This window comes from Trichechus manatus, unplaced genomic scaffold (genome assembly GCF_000243295.1).
Source record: "Trichechus manatus latirostris isolate Lorelei unplaced genomic scaffold, TriManLat1.0 scaffold00131, whole genome shotgun sequence".
NCBI classification, from domain to species: domain Eukaryota; kingdom Metazoa; phylum Chordata; class Mammalia; order Sirenia; family Trichechidae; genus Trichechus; species Trichechus manatus.
In genome coordinates, this window is record NW_004444067.1 from 1,758,136 (window position 1) to 1,771,620 (window position 13,485).

Sequence of the window (13,485 nt, forward strand, 5' to 3'; positions counted from 1 at the left end):
CTGTGTGACAGGTGTGGGTCTGTGCTGTGACGCGATGGTGGGCAAAAAGGACCCGGTTGCTGCCCTCCAGGAGTTCCTGTTTTGTGAGAAGCATGTTGAGAGCGAAGATCGAGCTCAGAGGTGCTCTGCTCATTTTTTCAGGAACTGGTTCGCCTAGGGCATAACTGGGGAGATGAGGAACACTTGTCCTGGTGGAGGCAATGATGAACATGTACTGCTTCACACACAGTAATCCCCTCGAGAAGGGTAGGTGTCCCAGGCCCCTCTTACGGGTGAGAAGCTGGTGCTCAGACGATTCAGCAAGTGGTCTGAGGTCACACTGTGAGTGATAGAAACAGGGTTTGAGTGTAGTCTGTGGCCCCACCCGTGCTTAACCACAATGTTACACTGCCAAACCTGTCTTCTAGTGGAGAGTTATAAGTCAAATGTATTATGTTTTCCTTTTGATAGTTTACAAACAGTTTTCCCACATTAAGTGTGCAGCGTTGATCAGGTGCCTGCGGGAACCTCATTTACCCTCTAGATCAGTGCTTCACAAACTTTAATGTGCCTTAGATTCTGTTAGAGTCACCTGGGGATATTAAAATACAGTTTCTGACTAAGCAGGTTTGGGGTGGGGCCTGAGATTTTGCATTCCTAACAAGCTCCACATGAGGCTGATGGTGTTGGTGTGTGGAGCGCTTTTGAGATCAAGTTTCCGGAACCAATTTTTCTTTTCCACATGCATCCAATACTCGATGTGAATGTCAATCCCAGTCTGTTCACTCTTTGGAGAGGGAGAATGGAGGTTGGTGAAGATGGTAGTAGGTATTTAAAATTATCTTTCATGTAGGGTTGCTTGGCAGTCAGCAGCAGAAACTGGCTAATGTGAAGGACAAAGGAATCGCAGATTGAAGGGAAAGTGGGGAGCCTGGCAGCCCTTTAGGGTCATAGTAGTGGACTGCTGGAAAGTCTGTCCTGGGGCCTCACAGCACTGTGTGGACCAACGCTTAACTTCTTTGTCATCTTTGACTCCCTCTCCAAGGGTCCCAACACAAGGAGAGAAGGTCTGCTTGGCTGAGCCTAGATCTGTCTCACCTCTTGACTGTCCCAGGTGGAGAGGCGAGCTCTGGGAAGCTTGGCTGTCTTGTGGGAGGAGAAAGCGCTGGGTTTACTGGTCTGTTGGTGCTGCCTGGAGGGGAGGGGTGAACTCTAAAAAGGAGATCAGTGCTGGTGGGAAAGGGAATGGAAGCTGGGAGGCATAAAGTGTGACTGCTGTTCCCTGGATGCGCATGAGGCCATCCTCCTGTTAACAGCATCTGTTGCCAGGTTTAGCAGGCAAGCAAATCGGGGAGAGGGAAGAGATGGTGTTTATTGAGCCTAAGCGCTGTAATGACTGCTTGTGCCTTGTCTTATTTCATTTTCATAGCAACCCCAAGAGATACAGGTACAGGTATTATTTCTCTTTTACATTTGGGGAAATTTGAGTTTCAAGGTTAAGGAGCTTGCTTAAAGTTGCACTGGCAGTAAGTGGAAGAGCTGGTGCCTGGGTTCCAAAGTGCATGCTGTGGCATCGTTCGTGTACCCAAGAGTTCACACCAAATGGTGCCCTCTATTTGTAGTCGCTCTGGAGCGTCTGGAGCTGTACCTTGCTAGTCTCACTTAGGTTAACATTGTAATGCTGGGAAGGGGTATTCGTGATCAGGAACTACAAAAAACAAATAGGGATAGCAAGAAAATAAACAAGCCACTCATTTCCTAGGCCATTCAAGAGAAGTTTTACAAAACAAAATGAATATCTGCTAACTTAGAGTGTTACCTTGAGTCCTTAGGTTTGTCTTTCTCATGCATAAAGAGAAATAAATGTGTCTTGACGGTAATTGTTCAGGGAGCAGATTGTGTCATGAGGAGATTCCCTGAAGGGCATCTCCTGGGTTGTGGAGTTACAGTAAACCCAGCAGGATCACTGGGACACAGGGATTTTCTAAGTGTCTTGGGGGCAAGACAGGGCTATTAGAGACCATTTAATTTGGCTTCTTGAAGCAGGGTAAGCAAGGGAGAATCCACGTTTTTCATCGAGAGGGGAAACCAAGGTTTTCTCAGAGAAATCGGCACCAACTCCCATGACATGGGTGAGATGAAAGGAAAGGGAAGTAGTCAGGATGCTGTAGCTGAGGAGGGTTGTGGTGATGTTAATAAGCAATGTGAGCGCAGAGACCAGCATACTGCCTGACAGAGGTGCTGTGCCGTCGAGTCATTCTGACTCACAGCAACCCCATGTGACAGAGTAGAACTGCCCCATAGGGCTTTCTAGGCTGTGATCTTTATGGGAGCAGATCAGATTGCCAGGTCTTTTCTCCCATGGAGCCACTGTTGGTTTGAAACGCCCACCTTTTGGTTAGCAGCCCAGCACTTAACCATTGCACCACCAGGGCTCCTTTGCCTGACAGATACTGAGTACTAAATTACATGTCTGTAGAACACATGCCTGTGTGCATGCATGCTCTGATCCTGTGTCTGAGTTCACCTTCCAGGGTGTTGCATCAATGACACCTCTCCTCTAGCCATACTTCTGGGTGGACTGATTTCTCTGAGTATAAGTGTAACAAGCACTTAGGTATCAACATGGCATGAATCAGCATGGATTAGGGGAACTGGGAACACTTCCTAATAGTTAAGGGACCAAGCAGTTGATTTGGATTCTTTGTGCTTCATGGCTGCTAGCCTAGTGCATCACACCTGAGCTCAGGCACTTTGATTGTCATGGTTTGAGACTCCTATCCAGCCCCATGACACCATTGCCTGCTCTGCACGGGTTGGGGAAAGAAATCACACAGCCATTTAATCATGTGGCCATTTCAACCCATGGCAGTTGGTTATTATTTTTGGTAGGGAGTGGGGGCAGAGACATACCTTCTTTGCTATTCCTTTTTATTTTTATCTTTCCCAGAAAGTGTACCCTTATCCCTTTTAGGGACAAAATTATATACCACACGCTCTGACAGATCCGATTGTGGATCGGAAATTAGTTTCCATCTCTGTCAAAGTAGAGTTAACTAAAAAAAAAGAAATAGTGTTAACTAACAGAACATCAGCTACTGTAGAGTGGGATTACTTACATTTAATCCTCTGTAGGAAGACCTGCAGCCATAACACTGCAGAAGGACCTCTGATACTTTATAGGTTTCTTACAATCAGAACAGTTGTATTTTCTCAAAAATGAGGAAACGGTAATGGCTCACACAATTCTATTTTACGACCTGACTTCTCTGAGTGCCAGTTCGTTTTATCCAGCCACCGTCCTTGACATCTGCTCTTGGAGATCACAAACATGTCTGAAATTAAACTCATTACCGTAATCCCCAAACCTTACTCTTTTCTAGAGTTCCCTATCTTAATTAACAGGAGGAAGGGACAAGGGAGTTAGCTGAATGCAAGAGAGAAATGATGATGGTGGACTAAAGGAGAGAGCGCGGTGCTGGCTGGAAAGCAGGTGGAAAGGCCAGTGGGTTGTGGGCGGAGAGTGAGTAGAGTCAGCTGGAAGCCGATTTTATTGATGAGGACGAGGCCAGGGTATGACCCCAGGAATGGTGATGGGAGAGGAGAGTGGTTTGGAGAAGGAGTGAAGGGTGGGGCTGCTGATCTGGAGCCCGAAAGAGAAACGGGAGTGAGGACAGAGATGAAGAGAGGACTGCAGGCCATGGGACTAAGGGAGCCAGGAAGCTGGAAGAATAGGTGTTGGGTCAACAGATAGACTTTCTCCCAGGGTAGACAAATGACTGACACATTTGTAACTTCACATCTTTGTCGTTTCCTGTGTGATGATGTGCCGTGGTTTGCGTGGCTGACTTGTGTTAATGGAGGCAAAGTTTATTTAGCTCCAGTTTAGAAGCTGTTGTATATCTTTCCTTTTGCTGAATATCTTCATTATAGGAATCTTGTAAGCAAGGAGTTGCTGCTTTTCTTTTTATTATGGAAAATTTCAAACAGACTCAAACGTAGAAAAAAAATCCACAATGTACCTTTGTGTACCCATCACCCAGGTTCAAAAACTATCAGTTTTTTATTTTTAATTTTATTGTGGTAAAATATATATAACCAAAAAAATGGATATTTTAACCATTTTTAAGGGTACAATTCAGTGGCATTCATTGTATTTACCATGTTGTCCAACCTTCCCCGTATATACTTTCAGAAGTTTTTCATCACTCAGACATTCAGTACCCCTTCAGTAATTCCTTCCCACTCTCCCCTCGCCCCAGCCCCTGGTAGCCACGAATGCACTTTTGTCACTATGCATCTGCCTGTTGTAGACAGCTCATGTCGGTAGAAGCACGCAATATTCGTCTTTTTGTGTCTGGCTTCTTTCACTCTGCATCGTGTTATCCAGGTTCATCCATGTCACAGCATGTGTCAGAGCTTCAGAAAGCTTCTCTTTATGGCTGAATAATGATCCGTGGAATGTATATGTCAGCCGTCAGCTTTTTGTTGTTTTCCTTTCATCTACCTCCATCTGCTTTTCTTCCTCCCTTGAGAAGCCAGTTTATTGCTGTAGTTTGGTTTTGTGGGCGCCTCCAGGCCACACATTGGGTGATCACAGTGTCAGCTGTAATGTGAGCCCATGTGCAGTCAACATTTTCTAAAGGGAAATAAATATGTCATACAGATACACTGTCCAGCCTTTCATTTCCAGAGCGCGCTCCTTCCCGTTCTGACAGCGTTCTCCTGTGATAGGCCGGAACAGCTCCATCATCCCATGATACCAGAAGAAGACAGATGCAAACTAGGTGACTAACCTGCCTGAAGTTATAAGATCAAGTGGGAATATATTTTTAGATCCGTTTCTTCCTATTCGACTATTTTGGTTGAACTTCATTCATGCAACATCTGCTCTTCTTCTTCCCTGCCCCTCTCTTGTGGAAGGCATCGCTGTCCCATCACCCAAGCCAGACCCCTGGCCCTCATGGCTCCACCGCTAGTCTGTCAGCACTGCCGAGTCTCTCTGGAACCGCTGTCTTCTCCCTGGAGTCCCCTTTGTGAGCCTATGTCTTCACAGGTCTGGCCTGGGAGGTTTTACCGCTCTGTGTTTGCCTTCATGGTTCTTGCGTTGTGGTCATCGTCTCGTTAAGTATGGCGCACACGAGGCTCGCAGCCTCTGCTCAGCAGCGTGGCTTACTGTCTGCATGCCAGGTCTGCTGTTGAGACATTGTCACTGACAACCCCTTTAGGAGTGTAACTGGATTTCTGTCTCCTACCAAGTCAGGATGGTTAGTCCTGAGTTCATAGCCAGCCTGTATTGAGTACAGTCCAGATCAGAGTCAGCTTTCAGGAACACCGGCTCCAGTTTATCCACTCCGCCTCCATATTGAATATTTGACATTCCTCATTTCCCTGTGGTGCTGATGGTCTCCTTTATGTGTACAGAAGCAGTTGGACAGGTGCCATTTCAGGGTACATCTACAGTGGTGATCCTTTGTTGTTGTTTATCCTTCTGTTCTTTGGTTGATCACATGGAGTTTTTTGGCTTTTTTTTTTTTTTCCTTCTTCCTGCAGAATGTAGCCTACCCCCAGCCTCGCCATGGCAGTGAGATTTCTGGATGTGTCAGCATTTTCCCTGCAGAGAATGCAGTGCCTGATTCCTCCTCAAGGGAAGCTGTTGGGAGGCCATGTGGGAAAGATGATCCAAAACTTAATTTAAATGATTAGCTGCAGAGGAGGATGAAGACAAGGATGAAATAATAAGACTTGTCCGAAGGAATCTAACGCACTGAGTTTTCCGTTGAGTTTACCCCCTTTCTGAGCAGAGTTGGCTTCTTCTGAGGCCAGCCTGGGGAGTGTCCTGGCCCTTCCTGCTTGATTTTCAGATGATGTTGGTGGGAGAACTACAGAGTGTGTCTTACCCTAACTTACGAGGGAAGCAGGAGCAGACGTGGGGTGTTGCTCCCTTGACCCTCAGCTGCTCACCACCCCTCAAGCCACAGCCTTCTCTGTGACCTCCAGCAGTATCTGTGGGTGCATGTCTTGGGTGCTCAGGATGGACTGGGGAAGTGACTGCCGTTGGGGGGGTGGGGGTATGTTTGTTTAGGTCACAGTTTCACCTCTCATGTGCCTGGTTCAGGGATTGTTTGTCATTACAAGAGGAGTAGGAAAAGAATGTCCTTTCAGCTGTAAAAATATTTTTTATCATGAAAATTTCAAAAGTACGTGAAGCTAGAGAGCTGTTTTATCCATTTATCCATCACCTACATCCAGCAGTTATCACAGTTGTGCCACATTTATTTTACCCACCCTTTTTTACTTTCCTTTTGCCCCCCTGAATTATTTTAAAGCACTTCTCAGGCATGTCATGTCATTCCTACATACTTCATTCAGTATACATCTCTAAAAAGTATAGACGTTTGTTTACATAACCACAATGCCATTATTACACTTAATACAGTTAACAGTTCTCCTTGATTTAATCTGATACCTAATCAGGTGCCCTCAGTCATCTCCTTGTAGTGGCTGGTTTAGTTGAATCAGATTCCAAAGAAGGTCCTCAGGTTACATTTGATTGTTACATTTACAGTCTCTTTCATCTAGAGCAGCCCCCCCCCACCCCGTGCCATTTACTTGCTGCAAAAATGCCTCAATTGTCCTGTAGACTGGTTCCCATTGTGATATTTCCTGCTTGTTTCCTGGGAGTTCTTCCATCCCCCCAGTTCCTGTAAATGAAAATTAGCTCTGGAGACTTGAATAGTTTCTGGTTGGGTCTTTGGGCAAGACTTCGAGGTGGAGCTGTACATGTCATATCGCATCATGTGAGGAGGTACACGGGGTCTGCCTGCACCTCTGCTAGTTGTGCTAAGACTGGTCAGTGGGCCAGTGGTGACAGCCAGGCCTTGCCTTGTCACGTTCCTGACCGACCTTTTGTCTCCTGCTTTCACCCATTTCTTACTGTGGTCTGAATCCGGTGTTTCAGTGGGGTTACACGTGATTGCTGTTAGCAGTGTTGTTTGATTACTGTGAAGGATAGTTCATAGAGGAAAGGTAGGATAAATGCCTGATTCTTTCCTTCTAATTGCCAGTTTTCAGGGGAAAAAGTCAGTGCTCTAGTTACTTCCAATTTTGTCAGATGAGTTGAGTCTCTTTGTCTCTCCCTGCCTGCCTGTATCTCTTCCTGTCTCTCTCCCTCAATTCCCTCCCTTATAATCGTTATGAACTTATGGGGTTTTGTATACTTCATGTGTCTCCATCAACTGTGTTCACTATTCCTTTTTGATGTGCAGTTGTCCCTTTTTTGGCCAATGGGAGTTCCCTCCTGCATGTTTACAAAGTCATAACTCGTTATAAGGTATATTCTGACAAGTCTTATTATTTCATCCTCCTCTGCAGCTAATCATTTAAATTAAGTTTTGGATCATCTTTCTCCATGTGTATTTTTATACATATAAATAAATATATAAGTGTCTTTATAGCCCTTCCCTTTTTTACACACAAGGTAGCATACTATATTGTACGTTGATTTTTTTCTACTTCACTGTCTTACCTGGATTCACTTCATATCGTCCTCATTCTTTTTTTAATGGCTGACCGCATTTCACTGTGAGGAAGTACCATCGTTTTAGTCAGCCAGTCCCCAAAGGATGGACAGCTGGGTTGCCTGTGCTTTTGCTAGGGCAAACATGGCCTCCATGAATACTCCCCCAGGTGCATATGTCATTTCCTGTTAAGAAGATCGGTTGATCCCAATTCGTTAATTAATTCAAGCATCACTTCCTGAGTATGGAATACAAGAGATGAAAAGGTTGCTAAGACGTGGTCCTAAACATCAAGGAGATTCCAGATTTTTTATTTTGGGATCTAGTTTCTTGTTTTATCTCCTTGCCATTGTATTTCTTGTACATTTTGTCCCAGGTAGGTTATTCAGAGACTGGTGATAAGGCAGTGGGAGATGTGCCTTCATCTGCTACACCAGAATGAGGCAGGATATTTCTGTGGGATGAGGGGGGGTCATAAATTACTCTGTAGAGTCACTCAACAAATACAAATGGAACATCTCCCCTTTATCAAAATATCACAGTGAGCAGCACCCAACGTTCCCTCCCTCGTGGCCCTGACATTCTAGTGCAGGACGCAGATCAAAAACCAAGGAACACATAACATAATCGCAAGTTTCATGTGCTTTGAAGGAATAAACGAAGTTAAAATAGAGACTAGCTAGAGGCTTCCTTTGTAGGGCAGGAGACACTGACACTGACGCTGTACACAGAGCAAGGAAGAGAGCATCTCCAGTGCTGGGAACAGCGTGGACAAAGGCCCCAAGGCAGGAAACAGCGTAGAGCATTTGAGAAAGGAGTCAGCGGCAGGAGCGCAGTGAGCAAGGCCAGGAGAGTGCGGGCACGCTCCTGCAGCCCTTGTTTTTCAGGGTAAGGATTTTGGGTTTATTTTAAGTACATCAGGAAACCATGAGGACAGTTAAGCAGAAGAATAACATTTGATAGGCTATATCACATGCTTGTTCTTATTATGGATGTGATATATCATTATATCACATACTTACTCTTTAATATAGAGTAGAAGGCAACTCAGAGGTGATGTTTTATGTCCAAAAGCAGCAACATGATACTTTTGTGAAGTTCCTGTGGGTTTTCCTTGTTGTTCCTTGATGCAGGACAGCGGATTTCTTCCCCACATGTAGATCTTCTGAGGATTTCCTTTTTAATAATATTCTCCTTGACATTGTTCAAATAATTACAATAAGTGCTTGTGATTGGATAATGTACTCGGGTTATTAACAGGAGCATGATATCTACAAATTCTCTTCTTCAGACCTGCAAATCCACGTGACACATCTCTCTGGAAGATAAGAGAGCTTCTTTTTCAAGATCAAAACAGGTTCGTGCTACTGCTGTCCTTTTATACAAGATTAATTATGGCTCAACAGCCATTTCTAGACAAAAAGACATTTTTAATTAATTAATTAACTTTTCTGTCATAGGGGACTGGAGTGGTACCCACGTAAAGAAGCTTCAGAAAGAAGGATTGGCGACGCACCAGGCCCCTGAGGAGCTTGCTTCCTGGAGAGGCTCCTGTCTGATGAGTAGGGAGCAGAATGTCAGACTGACTCTTCTAGGGGAGCCTGCAGGGGACCAAGGCCAGCCAGCAGCACCTCACTCTCGACCGCAGGGGACACTGTGCAGCCCTTTTTCTGGGAGTGAGAAGCACGAGATTGCTGTACAAGAGGAAGAGTCCAGGGGCTTAAAAACACAAAGGTTTGCACCTTGGGAGCCCCTTGGAATGTTGACAACTCAGGATCTAACAGGAAGTTCTATGTTAATGAGTTATAGGATTTGTGTGGAACTAAATGTCACTTTATAATTCGTAATAGTACTGAGTGAGAAACACTATGCAGCAAGAAGCCTTCCATAGAAAGACAGGCAGGGAAAAGCTTAGGCTGACCTTAAACTTACTGACTGGAGCAAGCCTGAGATAAACTGCCAAGATGGCCAAATAAGAGACTTTATGAACTAGCAACCTGTAACCCTGTAACTAGAGTAGTTGTAAGGAAATTTTCTCCTCTCAATCACGATACCAAATAGGAAACATGATCTACAAGTGCCCCATGTGTAGGGAATTCTTCTCTGAGCGAGCAGATCTTTTTATGCATCAGAAAATTCACACAGCTGAGAAGCCCCATAAATGTGACAAGTGTGATAAGGGTTTCTTCCATATATCAGAACTTCATATCCATTGGCGAGACCACACGGGAGAGAAGGTCTATAAATGTGATGATTGCGGTAAAGATTTTAGTACTGTAACCAAACTAAATAGACACAAGAAAATCCACACGGTGGAGAAGCCCTATAAATGTTACGAGTGTGGCAAAGCCTTCAATTGGAGCTCACATCTCCAAATCCACATGAGAGTTCACACAGGGGAGAAGCCCTACGTCTGCAGTGAGTGTGGACGGGGCTTTAGTAATAGCTCAAACCTCTGCATGCACCAGAGAGTACACACAGGAGAGAAGCCCTTTAAATGTGAAGAGTGTGGCAAGGCCTTCAGGCACACTTCCAGCCTGTGCATGCATCAAAGAGTGCACACCGGAGAGAAGCCCTATAAGTGCTATGAGTGTGGCAAGGCCTTCAGTCAGAGCTCGAGCCTCTGCATCCACCAGAGGGTGCACACGGGCGAGAAACCCTATAGGTGTTGTGGGTGTGGGAAGGCCTTCAGCCAGAGCTCCAGCCTCTGCATCCACCAGAGAGTGCACACCGGAGAGAAGCCGTTTAAATGTGACGAGTGTGGCAAGGCCTTCAGCCAGAGCACCAGCCTTTGCATCCACCAGAGAGTCCACACAAAGGAGAGGAACCACCTCAAAATATCAGTTATATAAAAAGGTTTGCTAAGAGTGAAAGATCTTAAAACCCGTAAGTGCCACTAGGAAGGAAACCCTGTAAATACCCACATTGACCTAAGAAATATTTGCAGCAATCTCTAGCAGAACATTCTTTGTGAAAAGGCATACGTGGGGTTGATTTTTTGATTGATGCCAGGTGTGTTCCATCTACAGCTTGGCTTTGAACATAAAATCCCTCTCAGTTATCGGCCAGGTTCCTGTCGTGGACATGCACTTCCCGGGATTCCGGTGCTATGCCTTGATAGTTGAAATAACCTCGTTGTGTCGAGTCGATTGTGACTCATAGCAACCCTATAGGATAAAGTAGAACTGCTCCATAGGGTTTCCGAGGAGCAACTGGTGGATTCAAACTGCCGACCTTTTGGTTAGCAGCTAACCTCTTAACCACTGCACCACCAGGGCTCCAACAGTTGAAATAGTACCTAAAAAATCATGATCACTGCCCAACCTCCTGAGTCACCTTCTGTCTACTCTTAAAAGTTATCCCTAATACTTCCCCCTTTAGGGGCTCTTGCCCTCCCTTCCTCTTGATTCAAGCATACTGGTGAATGCAATTGAAAATGGACAACTCTCACTAAGATAGTGTGCTGGCATTTCTGAGGTTACCACTCAGTTCAGCCCCTGTATATCTTCCACATATCCCATTATTTCTGAACCTACTTTATGTCGTCAAAGTACCCATAAATATCTACCCCTTCCTAGATGGCATTAAATTTCACTTTAGGTTTTAGGTGACTCATAATATCCATCCACTTGGCCTGTCAGAGAAATCATTGGCAGACATACATGCCCTTGGACTTAAAAGCTTCTGTGGATCCTGCGAATCACTGTGTCTCTATGTTAGTCAGACTGACTTTCTAGTGTCATCACATGCTTTCAACTTGAGTTATTTGGAAATAGCTGAATGTAAATAGCAGGGAGGAAGAAGCAAGCAAAGTTATAACTTGTCTCCATCCAGAATTGCCCTCTCAGGCTCCTTTTGTGACACACGAGCTCCTGACGTAGCTGGAGGAGACCTTGGGAAAAGTGGGTGGTAGGAGGAGTCACCGGGAGAACTTGGTCCCTGTTTCTGTGATCTTGGGCAATAATGCATAGGCGTCCTCTGTACCCCTTCATCGGGGACTGTGCACCAGTTCCTTTTTGGGCGTGATTGTCTGTTGTTAATCATCGTTCTTTTCTTTCGTCATTCATTCATTCAACAAATATTTACTGAACGCCTCCTGTGTGCCAGGCACTGTGCGGGGTGCTGGGAATACCGCTGAGTAAGACAGACAAGGTCCCTGCTCTCATGGAGTCTACTTCTGGTGGAGGAGACAGATGATAAGTAAACAGATAACTAATGTAGTTGAGATAGTGATTAAGTGCTATGAAGAAAATAAAATAGGGTGATGATTTAGAGTGTTGGGGGGCGGGGGTGGGGGCAACCTTAGATAGCGGTCAGGGAAGGCCTTTCCAAGGGGTGAAGCTGAGACCGGAGGGATGAGCGGCCCCGCTGGCCGTGCCGAGGCCTGGGGTAGGGCAGGTGGAAGGCCAGCGGCAGCTGGAGGAGGGTAGCAAGCAGTGGGAGGGGTGGGTGCTGAGTTGCTCAGTATCCTGACTTTTATAGGCCTGGGGTTTTTTTTTGTTTGTTTCATTTTGGGTTTTTTTTTTTGCTAGATTGATATTAAAAACTCATGTGGAGGAACTCAAGGAATGTTTAGAAGACCAAAAGTCCCCAATGACAAGAACAAAAAGCAACCAGTTTTTACCTTTGTTTTTCTTCTCATTCCTGTTTTCACTGATTTCCCTCACGTAGTCCTTTTGCTCAGGAAGTCTTTGGGGAAATTAAGGATCTTTGACACTCTGAAATGGGTGATCAGGTTAGTGATGTCTGTCAGCTGTCTAAGAGGTTGGAAAATGAACTACTCACAATATCATGGAAATACTGAAACAGAGTTTGATTTTTCTCTCCATATTTGAATTAATTTCTTCTGTTTGACTGGAAGGGGCTTTTGTATAACTAAAACCTCAGCGCATAAAGGAGGCCCAGAAGGAGCACAGCTTTAGTGGGTGAAATATGCACCTCGAGATGGGGTTTTGGGGTAAATTTGTTGATGCCTGGGTTCTAATCCAGACATCTCTGCTAACAGCTTTTGGTACGTCACTTTGCAAACATCTCCTCCTTTTCAAAAAGAGAGGGCTGGCGTAGTTATTTAGTAAAGCCCCTTCCAGGCCTGAATTCTGAGACTTTGATTTCCTGTAGTGTCTGTCACTCTTTCATGTCACAACAGTGTGGAGCATTAGAGAAAAGCCTAGATCTTAGTTGATAGAGAGCCAGTTGAAATATCATTGATAGAATTTTAGTTTTAGGAAAAATTGGTTTGATTTCTAGCTTTATTACTATTAGGTATGTGAGCTTGGGCAATTCGCTTAATCTTCGAGTCTAGTTTTCTCACTTACACAATGAGGATATTAGGCTAAATGATCTCCGAGTTTCCAGCTAGTCCTAGAGTTCTATATTTCTACATAGTTGAATTATTTTATCATGCTGTTGCTGGGGAATATGACTAACACTTTTGAAGCTACTAATTTTATGTCGAGCTTTAAAGTCCATAATTGTTATCTTCGGGAAATATTATTTGACCTACAATATGTCCAAATCAATTTAATAAAATCACTTTATAACAGGGTTCTGTGCTTGACATGTGGTTGTGTGGATTCGGTGGCCATTTTGTGTGTGTATGAGAGAGTGTTGAGTGTGTGTATGTGTGCGAGTGAGTGTGGGGGGATTGGCTTGTGCAGTATGCCTAGCGTGACCGTAGTTCATTGTCCAAACTGGGCACTTGAGAGTAAAGGGTGTGTTACCAGTATTTACATCAAGACAACAGGCCTGAACTGGGACTGTCCCCGGCAGACCAAGGTGTGAGAATACCCCAGCCCAGCGGTCACAAACCAAGCAGGGAAACATGACTAAATGAGGTCAGGAATAAAGAGGACAGCGAGATTATGGCACGCTGGGGAAGGTCTGTCCTGCTGCAAGGACAGCCACCTCAGCTGTAGCTGTGTTTCCGTGACGGAACACAGCCTAAGGGCCCCACATACTCTTTCAAGAGAAAACTAACAATCTAGAT

The 13,485-nt window shown here is 45.0% G+C and overlaps 1 protein-coding gene across 4 annotated transcripts in view; it reads left to right on the forward strand.

The window, feature by feature from the left end:
- Positions 1 to 13,044, forward strand: part of ZNF664 (zinc finger protein 664) — a 33,718-nt gene extending 20,674 nt beyond the window's left edge. For all 4 annotated transcript variants that reach the window (XM_023739266.1, XM_023739264.1, XM_023739265.1 and 1 more), the window contains 2 exons: positions 8,791 to 8,856; positions 8,960 to 13,044. In XM_023739266.1, coding sequence (XP_023595034.1) covers positions 9,566 to 10,351 — 786 coding nt within the window. In that variant the 5' untranslated portion in view covers positions 8,791 to 8,856; positions 8,960 to 9,565 and the 3' untranslated portion in view covers positions 10,352 to 13,044. The remainder of the gene's footprint in view (positions 1 to 8,790; positions 8,857 to 8,959) is intronic.
- The last annotated feature ends 441 nt before the right edge of the window (positions 13,045 to 13,485 follow it).